The following is a 27,855-nucleotide window of genomic DNA, read 5'->3' as shown; positions in this document are numbered from 1 at the left end:
TGTGGATCTGAGGGAAGTGGGGGGCATTCAGAGGTCACGGAGGAGGGCCCCCAGAGGCGGAGGAAAGCAAAGGGGATGCGGGGGGAGCTGGCGGGTGGGGAGGAGGCGCGGAGGGCCGCGGGCTGCGTGGGGCGGCCGAGTCGCTCGCAAGGGTCGTTGCTGGAGTTCCGAGGGGGCGCGGCTTGCGCGGGCCGGGCGGGATCAGGCGCGGGGGATGGGGGGTGGGGGGTTCCTGGGTCGCCAGGGGCGGGCGCGGCAGCCTGACGGGGCTTGGGTGGGGCTGGCCTGGAGGCTGTCGCCTCACTTCCGGGAGCGCCTGGGCGTGGAGGCCGTAGCTTTCTTGCAGCGCTGCCAGCCGGCCCCGGCCTGCGGAGCTGGTGAGCGCACAGCCAGGCCGAAGCCCCACTCCCGCGCGGCCCCGGCCTCTCTCGGCGGCCATGGGGGCGTCTGCGCGGCTAGTGCGCGCAGCTATCATGGGAGCGCCGGGCTCCGGCAAGGGCACCGTGTCCTCGCGCATCACCAAACACTTCGAGCTGAAGCACCTCTCCAGCGGGGACCTGCTCCGAGACAATATGCTTCGGGGCACAGGTGGGAGCCCGGGCGGGAGGGGTGGCTGTGCGCTGTCGTCCCGGTGGGGATTTGTGGGCGGAGGGACCGGGGCTCGGGAAGTGGGTCCCAGGAATGCGGGTCCAGGGGTGCGGGCGCACCATCTCCCAATTGCCGCCCGGGGGGTGGGGGTGGGGAAGTCCTCGAGCTGCTGAGATACTGTTCCCCGAAACCTCTGGCCTCTGTGGATAGCTTCAGGTGGTTTATTGAGGGAAGGCACTAGGAAGTTAGGACACATTCGAAGCTCAAAGATTAAAGAAAACCACATGGCTTTGAGAGGTATGTCCAGCCCCAGTCGCAGCTGCTCCTAAGGGTCCATGATCTGTGTGTGGCTTATTCTCTGCCATCCCTTGCGCTTGGAGAACTGTTAGCGCTCTCTTTCTTTTCTTTTTTGTTTTATAAATTTATTTATTTATTTTTGGCTCTGTTGGGTCTTCGTTGCTGCGCACTGGTTTTCTCTAGTTGTGGCGAGCTGGACTACTCTTTGTTGCGGTGCTCGGGCTCCTCATTGCAGTGGCTTCTCTTGTGGAGCACCGGCTCTAGGTGAGCGAGCTTCAGTAGTTGCAGCGTGTGGGCTCAGTAGTTGTGGTGAGTGGGCTCTAGAGCGCAGGCTCAGTAGTTGTGGCGCACAGGCTTAGTTGCTCTGCGGGATGTGGGGTCTTCCCGGACCAGGGCTTGAACCCCTGTCCCCTGCATTGGCAGGTGGATTCTTAACCACAGCGCCACCAGGGAAGCCCAGCGCTTTCTTTTTTAACTTTTTGTTTGTTTGTTAAACGCTATGGAATTTTCTGGTTTTGACCTCTCCCCCATAATCTGAAGGCCAATATTATTTACCCTCCTTGCTGTCGCAAAATTGGCTTAGATCTTTAGACAGGAAAGCTGTTCTTGTGCATGGTTATCTGAAAGATTGTTTTGTTTCTCATGCCAAAAAAATTCTTGCAACTCAGCACGAAATCGAGTCAACAAACTGTACACTTTACAATGGATGGATTTTATGTAAATTATATCTTAAGAAAGCTGTTTTCCAAAAGTAACAGCAAGGTGAGTTTTTTTTTTCTCTCTCTCAAAAGTGTTAACCTTTACTTTCCAAAACAAAGTCATTTTGAAGCTCCTTTTAAAAATTAGGACTAACCCCTTGCACAAGGTAAAAAAGGATTGGAAACAGTATGGAAGTACATAATATTAAAAGTAAAACTCTCTCTCATTCCCTGCCTCAGTCTCATTCTTCAGAGGGGAGCAGTGTCTCGTGCTTGCTTTTAGAAATCTGTATTTGTGTATAAGCACATACAGGGTATATGTATATCCCATGTTTTATGCAATATGTAATCCTACTAAATATGTGTTCTGCACCAGTGTGTTTTCACTATATCTAGGATATTTTTCCACACGAAAACACAGAAATCCATTTCATTATTTAACATTTGTATAGGTATCTATTTGCTGGATCTGCCATGGTTTATTTAACCGATCCCCTATTGATGGGTTATATAGGTTATTTCTAGGTGGGTTTTTTTTGTTTGTTTCAGAATACTGACATTCAAATGAAAAAACTGTTTTTAGCTTGTCTTGTGGAGTTCTTTGGTTTATCACCTAATCTGGTGAATTACTACTTTTATTTTTCTCCTAACATTGATCTTTAAAAAAATCATAAAGTATTAAACTTCAGAAGGTTAAACTGTTTGGCTCACTTCGTAGTATTCTTGATGCAACAGATTGCATTAGGTAACAATAAACAACCCCCGGTACTGCACCAGCTTGGGGCAAGGTTATTCAAAGTGGGAAGGAGTAAAGAATACTTAAGCGATTCTCTGAAAAATAACTCAGCAGTGAGGCATAATTGCATGTTAGAGAACACCTTCAGTGAAGAGTTAAAGATATGTTAACTTGGGAAAACACAAAACATTGAAAAAAATTAAATTTAAAGCAAATTAAGTAAACTTTTATTTTAAATTAAGAAACAACCCTCTTTGTTTATCCTTAACATCCCATGACAAGCCCGCCATCCTCTTCCTGACTCCACAACATGAAAAGAGAGGCTAGAGGGAGGGAGGAGAGGATCACTGGGAAAGATGTGCAGCCTGTTTTAGATGCCTGCTCTTTCTGGAGTCTCTACAGGCAATTCTTTAACAAAGAAAACAGAAAATGGAGTTGAGGGAGGTGTCATGAGATTGTTATTACAGATGTTCTGTATCTCAGGACTAAGAATATATTCTCAAAAAATATATGTGAATGGATTGGATATTTCCCCCAGGATCATAGCCAAAGGAGACGTGTAACCTTTTATTTAAAAAATACTGCTTAATGTTTTTTGATACCAAGAGTAAAGTATATTTACTATAAAGGAAGGAAAACAATTCATGGGAGTATAAAAAAGAAAATTGAAGTCCTGTATAGTTCTACCACCCAGAGACAATTATAATTAACCCTTTGGTGCTTTTTCTTTTTTTTCTTTCTCCTTATTGTTTCTTTTTTTTTGTTTTTTTAAATGTATATTTATTTATGTTATTTATTATTTTTGTCTGTGTTGGGTCTTAGTTGCGGCACACCGGATCTTCGTTGAGGCATGCAGGATCTTTCGTTGCAGCACAGGCTCTTCCTTGTGGTGCGCGGACTTCTGTCTAGTTGTGGCGTGCGGGTTTTCTCTTCTCTAGTTGTGGTGCGCAGGCTCTAGGGCACGCGAGCTCAGTAGTTGTGGTGTGCAGGCTTAGTTGCCCCGTGGCATGTGGTATCTTATTTCCCTGACCGGGATTGAACCGGTATCCCCTGCATTGGAAGGCAGATTTACCATTGGACCACCAGGGAAGTCCCTCTCTTTTTTTCTCTGTTGCATTTGTATGTCTTTGCAGACTTGTTGTAGTCTAAATAATTGCTTAGATACCTTTTTTCACACTTATGTGAGCATGTTCACACATCACTAAGCAGTCTTTTAGTTTCATCAAGATTGCACAATTGTTAATTGAAACATTTTCCTATTATTATACACTTATGTGGTTAACCATTCTTTGTTATAATTAATACTGTTATGACTATCCTTGTACACGAACATTTGGCAGCATCTCTACTTATTTGCTTCAAATAAATTCCCTAGTGATGAATTTCTAGAAATACAGTACCATCAGATATGCTAAGGAAGGATGGTGCCAATTTACTTTCCAACCACCATTTCATGATGATGCTGTATTATATAACCCATGGCTGTATTTTATAGCTAAAGTTTAAAATCATCCCAGCAGATGCGATAAAGACACTGGAAATATGTGGGAACCTGTTGACTATAGCAAACCTGGAGTAACTGTAGACCACCACTGAACCCTGCAGTCAGGAAACTTGAGCCTGCCCCTTTGTCATTAGTCCAGCCCTCTCATTTAGAGATGAGGAAACCGAGTTCAGGAGAGGTTAAAGAACTTGCTCAATAATAAAATCCAGTCACTGGGAGACAAAAATGGACACCCAGGTCTCCTTGTATGCCAATTAAATTACTCTCTCCATTATGCAACATTTCCAAAATTGAGGTTCATGAGATAATTTTAGGTAGACAAAAACATTTCTCAAAAATTTTTCTCAAAAATTAAATGCAAATAAAAAATAAAATTTTTTATTTCAAAGTGTATTTGAAAAATGATAACTAGCACACCAACCCTTTAATTTTGTGAACATTATAGCTTATTAAATTAAAAAGCTGGACTTCCCTGGTGGCCCAGTGGTTAAGAATCTGCCTGCCAATGCAGGGAACACAGGTTCGATATCGCTGGTCTGGGAAGATCCCACATGCTGTGGAGCACCTAAGCCTGTGTGCCACAGTACTGAGCTTGCACTCAAGAGCCCGCGAGCCACAACTACTGAGCCCATGTGATTCAACTACTGAAGCCCACGTGCCTAGAGCCCGCGCTCCGCAACAAGAGAAGCCACCGCAATGAGAAGCCCATACACCGCAACAAAGAGTGGCCCCCACTTGCAGCAACTAGAGAAAGCCTGCACACAGCAATGAAAACCCAATGCAGCCAATAAATAAATAAATAATTTTTTAAAAAAATTAAAAAGCTGAGTCACTTTAAAGAAAATTATACAGTAAATAATAGTTCAGCTATGGCAGAAATTGTAAGGTTGCCATGTGATTGCCCAAAGTTTGAGAAACTGCACTGCAGCTTAGTGCTTCTCAAAGAATCCTGGACTAGATGGCTACCCCTTTTGGATCTCATTTGTTCTCATTTGTAAGTTGGGGAAGTTGAACTCAGTAGGTAATCCTCAAAGCCTCTGTCAGCTCCCAAGTTTCTGTATGTCTAACAAAACTTCTATTATGTACACACAGGCAGCATAGATGTGCCTAATTAGAATGATATTGACAGAGCAAATTATTTTTGTAATGGCAAAAATTTTGATTTGTATTGAAAATAGGCAATACATTTACATGGTTTTGAATTCCAAAAAATTTAAAAGAACATTTAGTGAAAAGATCCTTTCAGAGCTATTTCATGCACATACAACCCAGAGTTTACCTATTCTTCCCTCTGTTCTTTTTTTCTTTTTTACACAAGTGATAGTAAACTGTAAGTACAGTTTTCTACCTTTAACAATATTGCTTTCTGTGAGGATTGCTCCATTTCTTTTTTTCTAACAAGGTAAGTTAGGCCTTTCTAAAATTCCATGGCTAGAATCCAGGATAGGGACTTCCCTGGTTAAGTGGGTAAGAATCAGCCTGCCAGTGCAGGGGACATGGGTTCAAGCCCTGGTCCAGGAAGATCCCACATGCCGCGGAGCAACTAAGCCTGTGTGCCGCAACTACTGAGCTTGCGCTCTAGAGCCCACGAGCCACAACTACTGAAGCCCACGAGCCTAGAGCCCATGCTCTGCAACAGGAGAAGCCACCGCAATGAGAAGCTCACACACTGCAACAAAGAGTAGCCCCTGCTCGCCACAACTAGAGAAAATCCACGCGCAGCAGCAGAGACCCAATGCAGCCAAAAATAAATAAATATTTATTTATCTATTTATTGGGGGAAAAAGAAAAGAATCCAGGATAATCCAGGCAGCTCATCTCTCTAGCTATCCATTCATTCATCCATCCATGGATTTGTCAAGCACCCAATGTGTGCTGGGTACTGGAGATACAGAGACAAATATATTTCACTGCAGGTGCTCACAGTTGGAACATGGGCAGGCCGATGGCCATAAGTCTACTCAGGCTGCCATAACAGAATAGCACAGACTGGGTGACTTAAAACAATAGAAATTTATTTTCTCATAGTTCTGGAGGCTAGAAGTCCAAGATCAAAGTGACAGCAGGATTGGTTTCTGGTGTAGCCTTTCTTCCTGGCTTGCAAATGGCCACCTTCTCACTGGGTCCTCATGTGGTCTTTCCTCTTCCTCTTCTTGTAAGGACACCAGTCATATTAAATTAAAGTTCCCCTTTATGACCTCATTTAACCTTAATTACCTCCTTAAAGGCCCCATTTCTAAATACAGCCACATTGGGGGGTCAGGGCTTCAACATATGGATTTTAAGGGACACAATGCAGTCCATACCAACATGTAAACAGGTGGTTTCAGCAGTGTGATAAGTGCTGAAACAGAGATAAGCCTGTGACATTATGGAAGTCCAGAGGAGGAACTTTTGGTTGCCTCGGAGGTTGAGGGACACCTCATCATGAAGGACCCTTTAAGATGTATCTTGAAAGGTGAGTGAGAGCTTATCAGGCAACAGAGAGGAGAAAGAGGCGTGTGCAAAGACTAGGAGGACCCAGAGTATGTGGAGCTCCTTGCTGGGGCCATAGTTTGATGGTTGGGTAGAAATGGTGGGGAGGTAGGTGGGGGAGAGATAAGATGAGGCCAGACCCACTTGGACTTTTATACAGTTCTTGAGTTGACATTCTATCCTGAAGCACAGTGGGAAGGGGAGGAACATAGACCTGGAATGGGAATTCTTTCTAGGTGCTTCACTGAGGAGGAGTCAGATTGAGTGATGGTTGGAGGGAGGACCAGGGTCAAGGGATGTTTTGATTTTCAGTATAATTCTTATGAAATATCCTATGCATGAAAGTATTATAATTTCTTTGATGGTTAGAAGAAGAATAAAATGAACACCCATTTACCCACCATCAGACAGAAAACCAGTACTTTTGGGGTCCCCATATGTGCCTACCCATCACATTTCCTTCCTGCCCCCCCAGAGGTAACCACTATGTTGACTCAGTCTTTATTATTTGAGAAAGTTTTTTTTTTTTTAAGCCTGTGATTGGGTGTAAAGCTATCATTTGACTCATTCCTGTTGTTTTCCTAGTTTTATTTCAACATGTTTTAAAGTAAAGTTTTATGTACATTATAACATAACAATGCTAAAAGCACTTTTTTTTTTTTTTTTGCGGTACGCGGGCTCCTCACCGCCGCGGCCCCTCCCGCTGTGGAGCGCAGGCCCAGCGGCCATGGCTCATGGGCCCAGCTGCTCCGCGGCACGTGGGATCCTCCGGGACCAGGGCACGAACCCACACCCCCTGCATCGGCAGGCGGACTCCCAACCACCGCGCCACCAGGGAAGCGCTAAAAGCACTTTGGGCAGGAACTAGATTAATTCTCTGTAGCCCTTTCTCTTGGCATATATAAAAGAGAACTGTATTTACAGGTTGGTCAGGCCCTCTTTTGTACTTCATAGCTGCTCAAACAATAAGTTGTTTCCAGTTAGTTCGGATATGAGGTGTGGTTGGTTTGAGTAGTCTTATAAGAATGACCAGATGTTAAAAGGAGATATAGAATTAAAAATGGTTTTTTTGTATTAATGTTTCTGTGTTTTAGAATTTCTGATTATTATCCTTAAAATCAAAAGCTGGTTTTAACCCTTCCTATTCCCTTTTAAGCTTCCTTTTCTGTTTTTATTTGTGAATAACTTTATAGAAAATCAGTTTATTTTGAATGATTTACTTTTAAACTAGCTTTTTGTGTTTTGTAGGTGTGGAAGCTCCCGAATTTGTTAACTTTTTGAATAAAAAAGGAAATTTTTTTTTTAATGTGGAGTCTATTTAGATACATTAAATTATACGCAATCAAGGGAATAAAAATTTACTAAATGTCCAAAGAATATGCTAGACAGAAGTCCTTGTGTAATTTTAAGAGGGAGTAAAAACTTGAAATGTAATAAACAAACTGCTTAGACTATGACATAGAGAGTTGAATCATTTTTATTTTTCTTTTAAATGGAAGCATTACAGGCTTCAGATTTTGATAACTATTGTGTTTAGTGATATAGAAAGTTGTTAGTGATATGAAAATGATTATTAGACTATGCATGGGACTATCTACTCATAAAACAAAATATTTGGAGGTTTTTATATTGTCAGTTTTTTTGTGTGTGTGTGGTACGCGGGCTTCTCACTGTTGTGGCCTCTCCCGTTGCGGAGCACAGCCTCCGGATGCGCAGGCCCAGCAGCCATGGCTCATGGGCCCAGCCGCTCCGCGGCATGCAGGATCCTCCTGGACTGGGGCATGAACTCGCATCCCCTGCATTGGCAGGCGGACTCTCAACCACTGTGCCACCAGGGAAGCCCTATATTATCAGTTTTGATGATAATTATTCCTGAGTAGTGTTGGTTTTATGAGTGGCTTTTTTTGTTTTGTTTTGTTTTGCTTACCAGGTAATTTTCATCTTTAATTTTTTTTTTTTTTTTTTTGGCTGTGTTGGGTCTTTGTTGCTGTGTGCGGGCTTTCTCTAGTTGTGGCGAACGGGGGCTACTCTTTGTTGCGGTGCGTGGGCTTCTCATTGCAGTGGCTTGTCCAGTTGCAGAGCATGGGCTCTAGGTGTGCAGGCTTCAGTAGTTGCAGCATGCAAGCTCAGTAGTTGTGGCATGAGGGCCCTAGAGCATGCAGGCTTCAGTAGTTGTGGTGTGTGGGCTTAGCTGCTCCACGGCATGTGGGATCTTTCCAGACCAGGGTTTGAACTTGTGTCCCTTGCATTGGCAGGCGGATTCTTAACCACTGTGCCACCAGGGAAGTCCTACTTTTTCTAAAAAAACATCTTTATTGAGATATAATTCACATTACATAAAATTAACCCTCTTAAACTATGAATCAGTGTTTTTTTTAATTACATTTAGAGTTGTGCAACCATCACCACAATCAATTTTAAAACATTTTTATCACCCCAGAAAGACACCCTATGCCCATTGGTAGTCACTCTCCATTTTCCCCCAATGCTCCCAGCCCTGGACAACCACTGATCTTCCTTCTGTCTCTCTAGATTTGCCTACTCTGAGCATTTCATATAAATGGTGTGATGTAATACGTGGTTTTTTGTGTCTGGCTTTTTCCACTTATCATGTTTTCAAAGTTCATACACTTTGGGACTTCCCAGGTGGTGCAGAATCCACCTGCCAATGCACACGGGTTCGAGCCCTGGTCCAGGAAGATCCCACATGCTGCGGAGCAACAAAGCCCATGTGCCACAACTACTGAGCCTGTGTGCCACAACTACTGAGCCCACGTGCCACAGCTACTTGAGCCCGCGTGCCTAGAGCCTGTGCTCCACAACAAAGAGAAGCCACAGCAATGAGAAGCCCACGCACCGCAATGAAGATTAGTCCCCGCTCGCCACTACTGGAGAAAGCCCGCGCACAGCAACAAAGACTCAACGCAGCAAAAAAAAAAAAAAAAAAGTTCATACACTTTGCAACATGTATCAGTACTTCACTTCTTTTTATGGCTAAACAATATAATTTTGTATGGATATTCCACATTTTATTTACCCACTTGTCATTTGATGAAGATTTGAGTTGTTTTCGCTTTTTGGCTATTGTGAATAACGTTGCTGTGAACATTAACATACAAGTTTTCGTGTGAACTTACATTTTTATTTCTCTTGGAAAAATATACCTGAGTTGAATTGCTGCGTCATGTAGTAACTCTGTTTAAACCTTTGAAAAACTGCCACACTGTTTTCCAAATTGTCTATACCATTTATAATCCCACAAGCAATATATGAGGGTTTCAATTTCTCAACATTCTTGCCAACATTTGTCTTTTTTGTTGTTGTTGTTATGTCTTTTTGATTACAGCCATCCTGGTGAGTGTGAAGTGATATCTCATTGTGGTTTCCATTTGTTATTTCCCTAATGACTAATGATGTTGAGCATCTTTCCATGTGCTTATTGGCCATTCATATATCTGTTTTTTTGTATTCAGATCCTTTGCCCGTTTAAAAAAGTGGATTTCCTTTTTAAATGCTGAGTCATAAGAATTCTTTAGATAGTCTGGATAAAAGTTCCTTATTAGGTATATGATTTACAGGAATGTTCTCACATTCAGTGGATTGGATTTTCACTTTGGTGATGGTGTTCTTTGAAGCATGAAAGTTTTAAATTTTAATGAAGTCCATTTAAGAGTTTTGTAGTTTTAGCTCTTACATTTAGGTCTGTGATATACATATTGAGTTAATTTTTTAATATGGTGTTAGGTAGAGGCCCACCTAACCTAACCTGTTCTTTTGTGTATGGATATTCTGTTTTCCCAGCACCACTTGTTGAGAAGACCATTTCTTCCCCCATTGAATTGGCTTGGTATCCTTGTTGAAAATCAATTGACCGTAAATGTGAGGGGTTATTTCTCGGCTCTCATTTCTGTTCCATGTGTTCACACAAAAACTTATATATGAATATTCATAGCAACATTATGTCTATCCTTATGCCAGTACAAACAGTCTTTTGAAATCCGAAGTGTATGTCCTCCAACTTGGTTCTTCTTTTTCAAGATTGTTTTCAGCTATTCTGGATACCTTGCATTTCCATATGAATTTTACAGTCATTTTGTCAGTTTCTACAAAGACACCAGCTGGAATTTTGATAGGATTGCATTGAATCTGTAGATCATTTTCAAGGAGCCTTGCCATCTTAATATTAACTTTTCTAATCCACGAATATAAGCTATCTTTCCATTTAGTTAGGTCTTCTTTAATCTCTTTCAACAATGTTGTGGTTTTCAGATTACCAGTTTTGTGCTTTTTTAAAAGAGTATATTGCTAAGTTTTTTATTCTTTTTGATACAATTTTAAATGGAATTTTCTTAATTTCATTTTCATATTGTTCATTTTTGTATACTTTTGATCTTGTACCTTGAAACTTTGCTGAACTCATTTATTAGTTCTAATAGTTTTTTAGTAGATTCCTTAGGATTTTCTAAATACAAGATCATGTCACCTGGAAATAGAGATCATTTTACTTCTTCCTTTCTGGATGCCTTTTGTTCTTTTTCTGGACTCATTGCCCTGGCTACAGTCTCTGGTACAGCGTTGAAATGTCAAGAACAGATCATCTTTTCTTAAGGCTATTCTTATACTTAATATAAAATTAGGTACTTTATTAGTTAATCCCATCATCTCAATCCATTTGTTGCCATTAGTTGAAGGCTTGTCCTGAAGAGTGAGAGGGGAGGGGAGGGACCAATACTAGTTTTAGGGACTCAGCCCTGGAGAATGACAATTTTCCTCAATACTGAGTTTGAGCTCTGTGTTCCCCAGAGCAGTGGTCAAAACCCTGACAACAGAGAGGTGCACACATTAAGTATGTGGACCTTTCCAAGAGGGTATTTTAGAGAGTCCTGGGCGCTCTCAGAACCCAGGGCCTCTTCCAGATGCCGTTTATAAACCCAAGCAGTACACCTGTCAAATGGCAGCCAATTTCCATGTAGTTAATGTGCTTAGTTAGAAATCTAAAGTTTCATGAATTTGACAATTTAGGATATGTTCTGAAGTCAGTATGTCAGTCCATACCAAAAATTATGAAAACAGTCATAAACTTTAAAAAAAATTTTTATTGGATTATGGTTGCTTCACAACGTTGTGTTAGTTTCTGCTATACAGCAAAGTGAATCAGTTATATGTATACATATATCTCCTCTTTTTTAGATTTCCTTCCCATTTAGGTCACCACAGAGCTCTGAGTAGAGTTCCCTGTGCTATACAGTAGGTTCTCATTAGTTATCTATTTTATACATAGTAGTGTATATATGTCAATCCCAATCTCCCAATTCATCCCACCCCCTCTCCCCCCTTGGTATCCATGAAAACAGTCATAAACTTTGACTGTTTAATCTCTGAATCCTGAGAATTTATCCATCAGAAATAACTCAGAAGCCCCCCCACCAAAAAAAGAAAAAAAAAGTGTTAAGATCTTTAAAAGCAGAAGTGGTAGGGAAAAATCAAGACTAATTTAAAAATTTAAATGCCTAACAGTATATATTGCCATGATAGAGTATATATTTTTAAATTTTTTTTTTAGAGTTTTTTTTTTTTTGATGTAGACTTTTTTTTTCGCTGCGTTGGGTCTTCATTGCTGCACGTGGGCTTTCTCTAGTTGTGGCGAACAGGGGCTACTCTTCGTTGCTGTGCTCATGCTTCTCATTGTGGTGGCTTCTGTTGTTGCGGAGCATGGGCTCTAGGTTGTGCAGGTTTCAGTAGTTGCGGCACGCAGGCTTCAGTAGTTGTGGCTCGCGGGCTCTAGTGTGCAGGCTCAGTAGTTGTGGCGCACGAGCTTAGTTGCTCCGCGGCATGTGGGATCTTCCCGGACCAGGGCTCGAACCCGTGTCCCTTGCATTGGCAGGCGGATTCTTAACCGCTGTGCCACCAGGGAAGTCCAAAAGAGTATATTTTTATCAAACATAGATATATACTGATGGAGTATTAGTTACCAAAAATAACTAAATGACTATATAAAATCACTGAAAAATATTTACAAAATGATGCTAAGTGAAAAAAGAGCACAAAACTATAAGTACACAGGTTTGTTTGTTTGTTTTTTCTTTGTTGGTAAGCGGGCCTCTCACTGTTGTGGCCTCTCCCGTTGCGGAGCACAGGCTCCAGACGCGCAGGCTCAGCGGCCATGGCTAACGGGCCCAACCGCTCTGTGGCATGTGGGATCTTCCCGGACTGGAGCACGAACCCGTGTCCCCTGCATCGGCAGGTGGACTGTCAACCACTGCGCCACCAGGGAAGCCCAGTACACAGGTTGTTACAGTGGCATGAAAAATTCTGAATGTGTGTAAATAGTTTGGTAAGAGATGATGAGGAAATGAAAATACTGTTGTGTAAGAATGACATACAATTATAGGTAATATATAAAAGTTGTTCATAAATTCTTTTCATGTATTTCATTAATAAAAATATAACATGATCACAGTGCTGATCTGGTCAAAAACTGAATTGTGACAGCAGCATCTCTTAGAGGATTAGAAAAATCTCTATAGTAACATGATTGCCGGCACTTAAACTGAGCCACTTAAAAATAATGACTATTTCAGTTTCTTATTTAAAAAGAAAATAATTTCAGTTAGTATATATATTTTTTACCCATAGAAAATTTAGAAAAACACAGAAAAGTGAAAATATGTTAAAAAAAAGAAAAGATAACAATTCTGTCATAGAGATGACTACTGCTAACATATTGGTTTATAGCTTTCCATTATTTTTATGTAATAGAGATTTTGAAATAGGCGTAGATTATTTTGTAATCTCTGTTTTTATCACAAAAGTTGATGATGCACATTTTCAAATGAGTGTGTTATCCAGGGGGCGTCTTTAGGTAACCAATTTCCTAGAGGACTAGAATGGGGTAGAATAGATGCACTTGCTGACTTTTCTTTTTTCCCGCCTCTGCTATAGAAATTGGTGTGTTAGCCAAGACTTTCATTGACCAAGGGAAGCTCATCCCAGACGATGTCATGACTCGGTTGGTCCTTCATGAGCTGAAAAATCTCACCCAATGTAGCTGGCTATTGGATGGTAAGTGGAATATTGAGAATATTTCAACTGCCCAAAAGGATGCGTGCAGACAGGAGAGTGAGGATTTCATGTGCTACAGACATGGATAGTGGGCAGGGGGCCTGAGTGCTGCCACTCCCCACCCTGGGGCCTTGGGGGCCCGTCATCTTCTCTGGCCTGCTTTTTTTAAATGCAAAGAGGGAAGTGGACTGCATGATTTCTAAGCTCCTTCAGATATGACTTTTTGTTCCTTCCCCGCTTTTTGAGAATATTTAGGATAAGGGAGGATCACAAAAGGAAGAAGGAAGACTGGAGAGTAACTTACAATCAGCTGTAAACATTCCCCAGCCAGAGGTGTGGCGGGATCCTTGAGGATATGTTGATTTTTGGTTTCTAGAGAGAGGTGTTTATTATAAGGAATTCGCTTACACAGTTATGGAGATGGACAAGTCCTAAGATCTTCAAAGCAAGTCAGGAACCTGGAGACCCAGGAGAGCCGGTGGTGTGATGGTGTAGTTCCAGTCTGAAGGCAGATGAGACCCAGGAAGAGGTGATGTTTGAGTTTGAGTTCAAAGGCAGGAAAAAGCCATGTCCCAATTGCAAGGCAGTCAGGCAGGAGGAATTCCCCTTAATCTTCTGGTGAGGCCAGCAACTTTATTCTATCCAGGCGTATCTACATTAGGGATAACAATCTGCTTTACTCAGTCAACTGATTTAAGTGTTAATCTCACCCCAAAAGACACCCTCACAGACACACCCAAAATACTGTTTGACCAAGTATCTGAGCAACCTGTGGTCTGGACAAGTTGACACATAAAATTAACTATCACGGCTGCCCTACAACTACAACAAGGTTGTCATCAGCCTTTTTGGTGTTATTGCTTTTGTTCAGATTGCTCAATATTAACTAATTTTCTTCCTTCTCCCCTTTCTCCCCATGGCTCTTTCTTCCTTTGTTCTTTTTTTTTTTTTTTTTTTTTTTTTTGCGGTACGCGGGCCTCTCACTGTTGTGGCCTCTCCCGTTGTGGAGCGCAGGCTCCGGACGTGCAGGCTCAGCGGCCATGGCTCACGGGCCTAGCCACTCCACGGCATGTGGGATCTTCCTAGACCGGGGCACGTACCCGTGTCCCCTGCATCGACAGGCGGACTCTCAACCACTGCACCACCAGGGAAGCCCCCTTTGTTCATTTTTAATTTACTTTGTAAAGGTTTTCCAAGGACACTTCCACAGGCAGAAGCCCTGGATAGAGCTTATCAGATAGACACAGTGATTAATCTGAACGTGCCCTTTGAGGTCATCAAGCAACGCCTCACTGCTCGCTGGATCCATCCAGGCAGTGGCCGTGTCTACAACATGGAATTCAACCCTCCCAAAACCATGGTGAGTATTTAGGGGGGAACTGACTTGGCCTTACGCGTAGCCAGCTGTCTCCAGTCCTCTTGCACTCACAGGTGACCTTGGATACCTTCGGATGACCAGAACTCCTGAGGGCATGTTCTCAGGTTACTTGGTGTAGTCAACTGGTCTAGTCCAGTCAGCTTGGTAGTAAAGGCATCCCCAGGAGCAACGGGGGTTTGTTATTCCTTCAAAAGCATGTATTGATTTCCTACTCTGTGTCAGGGAGTGTGTTAGAAATTGGGGCAGTAGGGATTAATGACACCTTGGGTTATTTAGGGCTTGCAATTGAGATTCCCAGTCTGTAGCTGAATCTTTTTGTATATATATGTTTTTAATGTAATATATATAATAATAATATATAACATTAATATATAATATAAAATTATCTAGAGGCTGCTTAGAAAACCTTTTGCTCTAAAGAGAAGGTGATTGACACTGTGGAAATGATCGTGGGGTCTCATGGCTCTGTGTCGCAATGACCTGGATTTGGATTTGATTCCATTTATTTAAAAACACATTTTTGTTTGCTGCTTGCATAGATGTCTGTTTAAAAATCAGTTAACTACCTATAAAAATATCCTTCAAAAATATGATATTTGATGCCAGCATCTTCTAACTCCCATTTAGGGCATTGATGATCTGACTGGGGAGCCTCTCATTCAGCGTGAGGATGATAGACCAGAGACGGTTGTCAAGAGACTGAAGGCTTACGAAGCCCAAACAGAGCCCGTCCTGGAATACTACCGGTGAGTTGGTCACTTTTCACAACTTCTCTTGTATGATGAATCACTAAATCATTTTCTGATTATCCATGCTTTATAGCCAAAATGCTAAAATACCAGAAGATCCAACTCAAATTGGCTTAAATAATAAAGGAAATGTTAAAATGTTGTATACTTTGATAAATTGTCTATCAAAACAAAAGCTTAAGCTTAAAAGAAAGTTTTTTGCTTTCATTTGCTTTCATTGTAATAGCTGTGGAAATCAATAAAATAGACTCTTAGCAAAAAAATAAATAAAATAAAAAAAAATAAAGGAAATGTATTTGCTTGTGTAACAGAGAAGTCCAGAAGGTAGTTTGGGCTTCATTGCCCCTAGGTTTGATCAGAATTTTGCTCTTCTCTCTGTTTTGTATTGGCTCTGTCTTTAGGCTTCCTGCATAGTTATACATGGTTGCCAGGAACAGCCACAGCATTCTCTTTATGAAAGGCTGAGGGGTCGCCTTCCCCCCAGTGAACAAAAGCCTTAGATTGAAACAACTTGAACAGCCACTGTGGTCAGGGAATGCTTTGTATTCTAGGCCTAGGTTACTGCCCATTCCTGAACCAGTCACTGGGATGGGAGAGATTACACTCATTGGTCCACACCCAGAGCAGGGAGTGGGTCAGTCTCACCCAAACTCTGTTATCTAGTGGAGGGCAGGGCTGGAATGAATGCCGGGGAGGCAAACCTAATGGTGCCCACCCCCTGTGACAATAGAGGACACTACAGCACAGAAGACTCTCAAAGGACATAATCTTCAGATCATTTATTTGCCAAACAGTCTTTAGAAGTTTATATTCAAACATAGTTTTGTTAACTCTTAAGGGAAGTCATATCCCACCACAAATATGGGAACTCTACTGAATTAATAATTGACTCAGGCTAAGAAATAATTCCGTTTCTTTACTCAGCCTGCCCCTCTCCTAACAGAGGATTGATTACATTCACTTTCCTTTCATTCATTCACTTACTGAAAAATGACTCAGCATTAGGACATGACAGTGCTGTGGTTAGAGCACAGACTCTGGAGCCAGAGTGCCTAAGTTCAAATCCCAGCTCACCATTTATTAACTTGACCTTAACCTCTTGTTTAACCTCTGTTTTCTCCACTGTAAAAGGGGGATGAGACTAAAGGGTTGAAAGATGGAGTTAATATGTGTAACTCTTAGAATTATGTCTGACACACATTAAGCACTATATGATTATTAGCTATTATTATTGTTGTTGTAATGGGGTAACTATGCAGTGAATTCTGAAGCAGTAGTCTCCAAATTATTTTAATAGTTATTTCTGGAGGGTGAAATTACAAGGGAGTAGCTGTTACTATAATTTTGTGATTGATTATATAAAGAGCCTGGCTCTGCAGATTACCAGCTGTGTGGCCCTGGGCAAGGTGTTTCAACTTCTGTGCCACAAATTCTTCATTTGTAAAATCAGAGCAGTATTAAATAGTACCCACTTTATAGGGTTGTTAAGGGAGTGAAGTGAGAGAGCCCCTGTAAAGACTTACAGCAGTCCTGGCACTGTTAAATCACTCAGTGGTAATGATTATAATTTACTCGGTTGACACTGTGCTAGCTAGGCCCCTGGTCCACACAGATAATTAGACCCAGTCCCTGCCAGCCCCAAAGAAACTCACCTTCTTTATGAGGCAAAGTGCTGGGTAAACAATATTCATCATACAATGTGATACGTGCTTATGTGAATCAGAGACCTAATTCACCCTAGCTTAAGCAAAAGGGAAATTTATTGGTCATGTAACTAAAGGGTCCAAAGGTAGATAGTTTGGGTCCAGGTGTTCAAACAGTGTCATCAGGCCTTAGTCACTCCACTTCCTTATGTTGGCTTCAATCTCAGGTGGGCTCTCCCTGTGTGAGCCCCTCAACATTCCAGCTTACCTCCTACCAGTTTACCCCAGCAGAAAAGAGAGCCTCTTTGCCTGCAAAAGTCCTGGAGTTAGCACTAACTAGCTCTGATCATGTCCATACTTGAGTCTGGGAAGTAGGGACAGTACCATCTGAATCTCACAGACTGAGTTTGGTGAAAAGGCTGTTTCCCTAAAAGGCATTTGTTATTCGTTCAAAAGTAACCAGAAGAAGGGAGAACACATTGTTGCTGAGCAGATAACAACACTGTGAGGCTATTAACAGAGGTAATAACAGAATGCAGTGGAAATACAGTGGCTGTAGGGATTAGTTCTGTAAAATGTGGGAAGGGAATTTGGGGAAGACTGTAGAGATGAAGTGTATGGCCCGGGTCCCTATCTCAGGAGGTAACCTAGTCTTTCTCGGCTTCTGGCTTTTGCTACCTCTTGCCATCAATCAAAGCATTTCCGTCTAAGCTCCTGCACATAAAACTAGGACTAGACTTAACCAACAATTAAAAGTGGTATTTGCAGCAGCCTTAGAGTCTGCATTGTTATTTTAAAATACCGACAGTTGTATTGTTGCTCTTAAAACTTCTCAGCTGTGGGACATCTGATAGTGTAATTAAGTCTGCGTTTACAAGCTTTTACTTTTTAGAGGAACAATAGCTGAAGCTGGCTCCATTTTATTACGTAGAAATTAAGGTGACACATATTCGTCCAAGGTACACAGCTTTAGGACTGAATAGGTGCCTATAGTTGTTCCTTCAGTAATTAACCCACTTCTGACATTGGCTTGACTTTAAGGTGGCTCTTCAAGAGGCTTACAACAGTTAAGAAGCTTGTTCTCTTGAAAGTTTTACAAGATGTCTGTGAATTTAGAAGCAGGAGGGCTTTAGCAGATGTTTCTTACCAAGAAAATAGTGGGAATTATTTAACTTAGTCTTAACTGGCAAATCTTATGAGGTATCCAGAAAGGAATGCTTTTGTTCCCAGTGAAACATCTTAAAATCTAGTGAAGGGCTTCCCTGGTGGCACGGTGGTTGGGAGTCCGCCTGCCAATGCGGGGGGCGCGGGTTCGTGCCCTGGTCTGGGAGGATCCCACGTGCCGTGGAGTGGCTGGGCCTGTGAGCCATGGCCGCTGGGCCTGCGCGTCCAGGGCCTGTGCTCCACAGCGGGAGAGGCCGCAGCGGTGAGAGGCCCGCGTACTGCCAAAAAAAAGAAAAAAAAAAAAATCTAGTGAAAAGGTTGCAGAAGTATGACAGATCCTGTTTTTAGAAAGTAATAAACCAGAGTTCTTCATTTGCTCTTCTGCAGCCTTTAAGCCAGTGTGTATATGAGTATCTGGAGGAGGACAGTAAATAAGAGGAATGCCAGAATCTCTGGCAGGAATCTGTTTTGAAAAGCAGCCCCTGGATTCTGATACTTCTCACCACTGAACCCTCAGGAAACTGGAGTGAATAGACTTTGGATGCTGGCATGGTAACAAGCCAGAGAAATCTGCCTGGGGAGAAATGGAGAAACCCAATAGGAAACAATAAAAACAACGTTTTAAAATTCCCTTTTCCCTAAAATGCAGAAGGAGAGCATAGAGAAAAAATAAACCAAGTGAAAGAAGGAAGGATAATCAAGTATTAGAAAGCTGTCATGCAAAGGGGTAAGAAGACAGAGAAAGCCAAGGATGTTCTGGTGTTTGGCAGGACCTGTGTTTGGAAACCTACTACCATTTTGGTGATTTGGGTTATTGCTTTACATCCCTAACACATAGTTTTATCAGTAAAATAAGGAAACTTGAGCTTTAAAGAGGATTAAGTGAATTATTAGCACTTAGCACATGCTCAAAAAATGATAGGTGCATCTTAAAAGTGACCGTTTGTGTTAGCCAGAGTGCACAACTGAAACCAAAATCTAGGTTTTCCAACACCCAGCCAAGTGCCTTTCTCTTTTGATCACACAGACCTATACTTACTGACACCCTTAAATCTACACTATCATCTTTTAAGAATCATTTTGAAAAGCTCATTAGGAAAACTCAGACCTGTGGGGGTTTTTTCTTTCATTTTTTAAAAAGTGAAGTATAATTGACTTACAATATTATATTAGTTTCAGATGTACAACATAGTGCTTCAATATTTTTTATTAGAAAATGATCACAATAAGTCTAGTTACTGTCACCATACAGTTATTACAATATTATTGACTATATTCCCTATGATGTATATCACATCCCCATGACATTTATTTTATAACCAGAAGTTTCTACCTCTTAATATCCCACACCTATTTCCCTTATTCCCCTGTATCCCTCCCCTCTGGCAACCAGCAATTTATTTTCTGTATGTGGGTCTGTTTTTCTTTTGTTACGTTTGTTCATTTGTTTTGTTTTTTAGATTCTACAAGTGAAATCATACAGTATTTATATTTCTCTGACTTACTTCACTTAGCTTAATACCCTCTAGGTGCATCTATGTTTTTGCAAATGGCTAGATTTCATTCTTTTTTATGGCTGAATAATATTCCATTTTATATACATACTACATCTTCTTTATGCATTCTCCCGACACTTAGGTTGTTTCCATATCTTAGGTATTATAAATAATGCTACAATGAACATGGAGGTGCATATAGCTTTTTGAGTTAGTGTTTTTGTTTTCTTTGGATAAATGCCCAAAAGTAGAATTGCTGGATCATATTGTAGTTCTATTTTTAATTTTCTGAGGAACCTCCATACTGTTTTTCACAGTGGCTGAGCCAATTTCCATTTCCATCAACAGTGCATGATGGTTCCCTTTTATCCACATCCTCACCAACACTTGTTATTTGTTGTTTTTTTGATAAAAGCCATTTTGATAGGTGCGAGATGATATCTCATTTTGCTTTTGATTTGCATTTCCCTGATGATTAGTGATGATGAACATCTTTTCATGTGTCTGTTGGCCATCTGTATGTCTTCTTTGGAAAAATGTCTGTTCAGGTCCTCTGCCCATTTTTTTAATCAGATTGTTTATTTTTTTGATGTTGAGTTGTGTAAGTTCTTTGTATATTTTGGAATTAACCCCTTATCAGATAAATTATTTCCAAATATCTTCTCCCATTCAGTAGGCTGCCTTTTCGTTTTGTCGATAGTTTCCTTGGCTGTGCAAACCCTTTTTAGTTTGATGTAGCCCCATTTGTTTATTTTTGCTTTTGCTTCCCTTGCCTGAGGAGACAGATCCAAAAAAATATATTGCTAAAACTGATTTCAAAGAGCATACTCCCTCTGTTTTCTTCTAGGAGTTTTATGGCTTCAGGTCTTACATTTAAGTCTTTAATCCTTCTTGATTTTGTGTAAATGGTGTGAGAGAGTAATCCAGTTTGATTCTTTTCCATGTAGCTGTCCAGCTTTTCCAACACCATTTACTGAAGAGGCTGCCTTCTCCCCATTGTATATTCTTGCCTGCTTTGTCATAGATTCATTGACCATACAAGTGCAGGTTTATTTCTGGGCTGTTTATTCAGTTCAATTGATTTATATATATGGTTTTGTGCTAGTATCATACTGTTTTGATTACTGTAGCTTTGTATTATAGTCTGAAGTCAGGGAGCATGATGCCTCCAGCTCTGTTCTTCCTCAAGATTGTTTCAGCTATTCAGGGTCTTTTGTGTAACCATGCAAATTTTAGAACTATTTGTTCTAGTGCTATGAAAAATGACGTTGGTATTTTGATAGGGATTACACTGAATCTGTATATTGCCTTGTGTAGTATGGTCATTTTAACAATACTGTTCCAATCCATGAACATGGTATATTTTTCTATTTTTTGGGGTCTTCTTCAGTGCCTTATAGTTTTCTGAGTACAGATCTTTTACCTCCTTGGTTAGATTTATTCCCAGGGTTTTTTGTTTTTGTTTTAATGCAATTGTTAGTGGGATTTTCTTAATTTCTCTGATAGTTTATCAGTGTATAAAAATGCAGCAGAATTCTATAAAAAGAGGGAGAGGACTCAAATCAATAAAATTAGAAATGAAAAAGGAGAAGTTACAACAGACACCGTAGAAATACAGAGCATCATAAGAGACTATTACAAGCAACTCGATGCCAATAAAATGGACAACCTGGAAGAAATGGACAAATTCTTAGAAAGGTATAACTTTTCAAGACTGAACCAGGAAGAAATAGAAAATATGAACAGACCAATCACAAGTAATGAAATTGAAACTGTGATTAAAAATCTTCCAACAACAACAACAACAAAAAATCTTCCAACAAACAAAAGTCCAGGACCAGATGGCTTCACAGGTGAATTCTATCAAACATTTAGAGAAGAGCTAACACCCATCCTTCTCAAACTCTTCCAAAAAATTGCAGAGGAAGGAACACTCCCAAACTCATTCTATGAGGCCACCATCACCCTGATACCAATATCAGACAAAGATACTATAAAAATAGCAAGTTACAGACCAATATCACTGATGAATATAGATGCAAAAATCCTCAACAAAATACTAGCAAACAGAATCCAACAACACATGAAAAGGATCATACACCATGATCAAGTGGGATTTATCCCAGGGATGCAAGGATTCTTCAATATACACAAATCAATCAGTGTGATACACCATATTAACAAATTGAAGAATAAAAACCATATGATCATCTCAATAGATGCAGAAAGAGCTTTTGACAAAATTCAACGCTCATTTATGATAAAAACTCTCCAGAAAGTGGGATAGAGGAAACCTACCTCAACATAATAAAGGCCATATATGACAAACCTGCAACAAACATCATTCTCAATGGTGAAAAACTGGAAGCATTTCCACTAAGATCAGGAACAAGCCAAGGATGTCCACTCTCACCACTATTATTCAACATAGTTTTGGAAGTCCTAGCCACGGCAATCAGAGAAGAAAAAGAAATAAAAGGAATACAAATTGGAAAAGAAGTAGAACTATCACTGTTTGCAGATGACATGATACTATACATAGAGAATCCTAAAGATGCCACCAGAAAACTACCAGAGCTAATCAATGAATCTGGTAAAGTTGCAGGATACAAAATTATTGCACAGAAATATCTTGCATTCCTATACACTAACAACGAAAGATCAGAAAGAGAAATTAAGGAAACAGTCCCATTCACCACTGCAACAAAAAGAATAAAATACCTAGGAATAAACCTACCTAAGGAGGTAAAAGACCTGTCCTCAGAAAACTATAAGACACTGATGAAAGAAATCAAAGATGACACAAACAGATGGAGAGATATACCATGTTCTTGGATTGGAAGAATCAATATTGTGAAAATGACCATACTACCCAAAGCAATCTACAGATTCAATGCAATCCCTATCAAATTACCAGTGGCATTTTTTACAGAACTAGAACAAAAAAATCTTAAAATTTGTATGGAGACACAAAAGATCCTGAATAGCCAAAGCAGTCTTGAGGGAAAAAAACAGAGCTGGAGGAATCAGAGTCCCTGACTTCAGACTATCTACAAAGCTACAGTAATCAAGCCAATATGGTGCTGGCACAAAAACAGAAAGATAGATCAATGGAACAGGATAGAAAGCCCAGAGATAAACCCACGCACCTATGGTCAACTAATGTATGACAGAGGAGGCAAAGATATACAATGGAGAAAAGACAGTCTCTTCAGTAATTGGTGCTGGGAAAACTGGACAGCTACATATAAAAGAATGAAATTAGAACACTCCCTAACACCATACACAAAAATAAACTCAAAATGGATTAGGGACCTAAATGTAAGACCGGACACTATAAAACTCTTAGAGGAAAACATAGGAAGAACACTCTTTGACATAAATCACAGCAAGATCTTTTTTTTAATTCACCTCCGAAAGTAATGGAAATAAAAACAAAAATAAACAAATGGGACCTAATGAAACTTAAAAGCTTTTGCAAAGCAAAGGAAACTACAAACAAGACAACCCTCAGAATGGGAGAAAATATTTGCAAACAAATCAATGGACAAAGGATTAATCTCCAAAATATATAAACAGCTCATGCAGCTCAATATTAAAAAAAACAAACAACCCAATCAAAAAATGGGCAGAGACCTAAATAGACATTTCTCCAAAGAAGAGATACAGATAGCCAAGAAGCACATGAAAAGCTGCTCAACATCACTAATTATTAGAGCCATGCAAATCTAAACTACAGTGAGGTATCACCTCACACCAGTTAGAATGGGCATCATCAGAAAATCTACAAACAACTAATGCTGGAGAGGGTGTGGAGAAAAGGGAACCCTCTTGCACTGTTGGTAGGAATGTAAATTGATACAGCCACTATGGAGAACAGTATGGAGGTTCTTTAAAAAACTAAAAACAGAATTACCATATGACCCAGCAATCCCACTACTGGGCATATACCCAGAGAAAACCATAATTCAAAAGACACATGCACCCCAATGTTCATTGCAGCACTGTTTACAATAGCCAGGTCATAGAAGCAACCTCAATGCTCATCGACAGACGAATGGATAAAGAAGATGTGATACATATATACAATGGAATATTACTCAGCCATAAAAAGGAATGAAATTGGGTCATTTGTAGAGACATGGATGGATCTAGAGACTGTCATACAGAGTGAAGTAAGTCAGAAAGAGAAAAACAAATATCGTATATTAATGCATATATATGGAACCTAGAAAAATGGTACAGATGAACCAGTTTGCAGGGCAGAAATAGAGACACAGATGTAGAGAACAAACGTATGGACACCAAGGGGGGAAAGTGGTGGGGGTGGGGGTGGGATGAATTGGGAGATTGGGATTGACATGTATACACTAATACATATAAAATAGATAACTAATAACCTGCTGTATAAAAGAATAAAGTAAAATTTAAATATTAAAAAATGCAACAATTCTATATATTAATTTTGTATCCTACAACTTTACTGAATTCATTTATTAGCTCTAACAGTTTTTTGGTGGTATCTTTAGGATTTTCTATATATAGAATCACGTCATCTGCAAAATGAGTTTTAGTTCTTTCCAATTTGGATTCCTTCCCCCCCCCCCGCCCTTGTCTGATTGCTGTGGCTAGGACTTCCAATACTATGTTAAATAAAAACGGTGAGAGTGGGCATCCTTGTTTTGTTTCTGATCTTAGAGGAAATGCTTTCAGCTTTTCACCATTGAGTATGATGTTGGCTGTAGGTTTGTCATATATGGCCTTAATTACATTGAGGTATGTTCCCTCCATACCCATTTTGTTGAGAGTTTTTATCATAAATGGGTGTTTAATTTTGTCCAAAGCTATTCTGTATCTATTGAGACAATCGTATGATTTTTATTCTTCAATTTGTTAATGTGGTGTATCACGTTGATTTGTAGGTATTGAACCAGACTTGCATCCCTGGGATAAATCCCACTTCATCATGGCATATGATCCTTACTGTTGAATTTGGTTTGTTAATACTTTGTTGAGGATTTTTGCATCTGTGTTCATCAGTGATATTGGCCCGTGATTTTGTTTTTTTATGCTGTCAGACCTGTCTTTTTTTTGTTTGTTTTTCATCCTTAGGAAAAAAGGGGTGTTGGAAACATTCTCCGGAACGAAACCAACAAGATCTGGCCATGTGTATATGCTTTCCTACAAACAAAAGTTCCACAAATAAACCAGAATGCATCAGTTACTCCTTGAGGAAAAGTGCATATAACTAGTAAGATGAGCAGAAGCTCCTTGTCTGTGCATTTAGAAGTTCATTGTCCTAAGACTCTGGCATGTATAAATTCTTTGAAAATTGTGTTTTATTTCTTTTGATTTTATTCTGGAAATTAAGGATGTGCCAAATGAGTCAGATGTGAAGATTCATCTTTTGAAATGTCTATTGTGTTTTATCCAGTTATCTTCTATGGATGCACAATTAAAAAACATCAGAGATGTCTCAACTTTTGAAAATTACTGAGCATAATTAAAAGAGCAGTTGGTAATAATCTAAGTTTTGTTCAGAAGAGGAGTGGTTGATAAAGTTTCCTTATTTTTCTTGAAAAGTAAAAAAAAAAATTCCATGTCACTTGTGCAAAGTGTCTTATCAGAGGCTTTTGTGTAGACTGATGCTAAAAAAGAGATCTCTAGCACTGTGGTACAGTTTTGTGGGACACTGTGTCTACAGAATTCCAGAAAAAAAGCAACGGGATTTACAGATTAGTTGCAGAATGCAAATTCACTGCTGCCTTTTACTGACCTAAAACAAACAGACTGCCAGATATTTCTCCAGCAACATCGAGGTCAGCAGATAATTGCATTTTGGGGTCTGCAACCATGGTGAGCCATGTGCAAGTCCTCCTCACAGCAAGGGAAGGAGAATGCTTTTATAGAGGGAAAAGGAAGCTGGGAGGGCTATAGTAAACAGAGTCCGTGGCTTTTCATTGGCTGAGTCCTTGCCAGGAAAGGAGAGTCTGTCTTCTTCTGTTGGGCTCTACTATCTTCACAAGTCATGAGAGCTCCCCCTTCTGGTCTCCTGACTCTAATTGAGGTGTCTATTATTTTTTTATACTTTACACTAGCAAACTTATAGTAGCCATATATGCTATATTTTGTTGTTAAACATACTTTCAGTTTACTCCAGATTTTCGATTTGCTATAAAAGTATCAATTAGCATATAGGAAAATATATTTTTCTATGACTTATTTTCTTTTGAAAATAGTTGTGTACTGAGGGATATGATTTGTTAGAAATTGACAGCATAAGTTCTTGCAAAAGCACCAAAGTTGAATTTTCAATAGAATATGTAATTAAACTCTTATGTTTTCAGGTGTTACTCAGGTTAAGAAATGTGTATTTAGGATCTATTTGCCAGTTTCTCTTTTTGATCCAAATGTATGATCTGCCTTGATGAGTAACAAAGAGAAAGAAAGAAAAGAGACAGACAGAAAGAAAGAAGCATAAGAGAAAACCCATGGCACTATGTAAAATAAGCATACTTTTTCATTAGGAAATCAATCATGTTTGCCTGGGGAAAATTCCCTTGACATAAATAACAATCATGATTAGTAAAGGTGTAGCAATTAAAAGGATTTACATGACATGTTAAAAAAAAACAGGAAACTGATTGATTTTGCTTGGAAGAGTTCTTTATTCCTAATCAAAGAAGTTGACAGCTACTAGTGTTAACTGCTATCCTACCTTAATGGGGAAGAATTCTGCCGGTGAATGTAATCTGAGCAGCCATTTTAAAACAAAAATGATTTGATTCCTTAGTGGGGCAACGGGATGCGTGCTTACACGGTGGCCTCTTAGGAAGAGCAGGGCAATGAGAGGTGAAGGAGAAATCCGACAATATCTTCAATCTCTTACTTGGTGCTAGATGAAATGAAACAAGTCATCGTATAAACAATTATTAACTGCCTTTGAAAATTTGGCCCGTTTTATGCTAGGCACTGAAAATACAAATGCCAGCAAGCGATTCTTACATATCTTGTGGGGAAAAAAAACTTACTTTTCTTAGATTTTTAAAAATTCAATATTGATCTTTCAAAAGTGTACCAAGGCTTTAAAGTATTATGGTAAACATTTCATCCTTCACGAAACTTCCTTTAATGCCTTATTTGAATGTTAATATTATGTGCATTCTAAAAATGTTGGGAACTACTAAACTTATGAATTATCAAACATACATTAATATCAGTGTATTAGAATTAAATCAAAGTTTAGAACTGTGGATATTACATTGTCTTTGGTAATTCACAGGGCCCACTCTATCTCACCTTCCCTTCTGCTGCCCTGATGTCTCATTTGCTTCTGAATTAGTGTCTGCTTTCTAAATAATAATTGTCTTAAAACAGTACTATTTTAGATACATAGGCTGGTTTCATTTTACACTTTATCTCCTGCCATAATACTGCAGCCATACTGGCCTTCTTGACACCTTCAGGAGATTTAGAAATCAAAAAGAGGGATAGAAGAACATAGCTATGAAAATTAAGACACTTCTTCCTGTGATCATTCCCTCCCCACTCCCAAAACAACCCAAAGTTTTTTGCACATACATCCATTACTTTGGGAGACGCCCACACTATTAAAAAAAGAATGTTTTCTGCTATAATAACTATCATTATGATTTATGTGTCACATGAAAATATGTCTGGAGTTGAATGCCATTGCCAGAAGCTATTATGCCTTAGTTAAAACTAATAAGACTTCAACCCATTACCTTATTTTCTAGAGTACCACAAGTTATTTTGGTACACATTTCATAAGCAGAATGTGCTGTGGGAAATGCAAAGTGGCGGTTAGTACCATCCAGAAATCTTATTTAATTCCATTTGAAATAGTTCAGATTTCTAAACCCTACCCCACAGCTGCTTCCCCTCCAGCTATTTACAATGGTATTTGAGCAAAATATTTTGGACATTCATACTTTGTGACAAAACTTACCTATGTTAACAATAAATCATGGTAATTACAGACCTCAGATTATATTAAATTTCTGTAATACTGTAACCAACAACAATAAATTTGTATTTTAAAACA

The 27,855-nt window shown here is 39.9% G+C and overlaps 1 protein-coding gene across 3 annotated transcripts; it reads left to right on the top strand.

The window, feature by feature from the left end:
• Nucleotides 1-291: 291 nt before the first annotated feature.
• AK3 (adenylate kinase 3) lies at nt 292-27,855 on the top strand. Of its 3 annotated transcripts, none has more exons than XM_060155039.1 (5): nt 292-588; nt 13,241-13,360; nt 14,548-14,720; nt 15,366-15,484; nt 24,903-27,855. In XM_060155039.1, the coding sequence occupies exons 1-5, from the start codon at nt 438-440 to the stop codon at nt 24,994-24,996; spliced, it is 657 nt and encodes a 218-aa protein (XP_060011022.1). In that variant the 5' UTR covers nt 292-437; the 3' UTR covers nt 24,997-27,855. The 3 variants fall into 3 exon arrangements, with proteins under 3 accessions (XP_060011022.1, XP_060011023.1, XP_060011021.1); XM_060155040.1 differs by lacking the exon at nt 292-588 and adding an exon at nt 1,600-1,647; XM_060155038.1 differs by lacking the exon at nt 292-588 and adding an exon at nt 11,891-12,586.

This window comes from Lagenorhynchus albirostris, chromosome 7 (genome assembly GCF_949774975.1).
Source record: "Lagenorhynchus albirostris chromosome 7, mLagAlb1.1, whole genome shotgun sequence".
NCBI lineage: Eukaryota > Metazoa > Chordata > Mammalia > Artiodactyla > Delphinidae > Lagenorhynchus > Lagenorhynchus albirostris.
The sequence above is the reverse complement of the archived record's forward strand: the minus strand, read 5'-3'. Positions and strand labels throughout refer to the sequence as shown.

Coding starts and splice junctions, on each gene's coding strand:
- AK3 (XM_060155038.1), top strand. CDS start 12,319: ATGATGCTAAGTGAAAAAAGAGCACAAAACTATAAGTACACAGGTTTG. Junction 12,587..13,240: donor CAGGGAAGCCCAGTACACAG/GTTGTTACAGTG, acceptor CCTCTGCTATAG/AAATTGGTGTGTTAGCCAAG. Junction 13,361..14,547: donor ATGTAGCTGGCTATTGGATG/GTAAGTGGAATA, acceptor TACTTTGTAAAG/GTTTTCCAAGGACACTTCCA.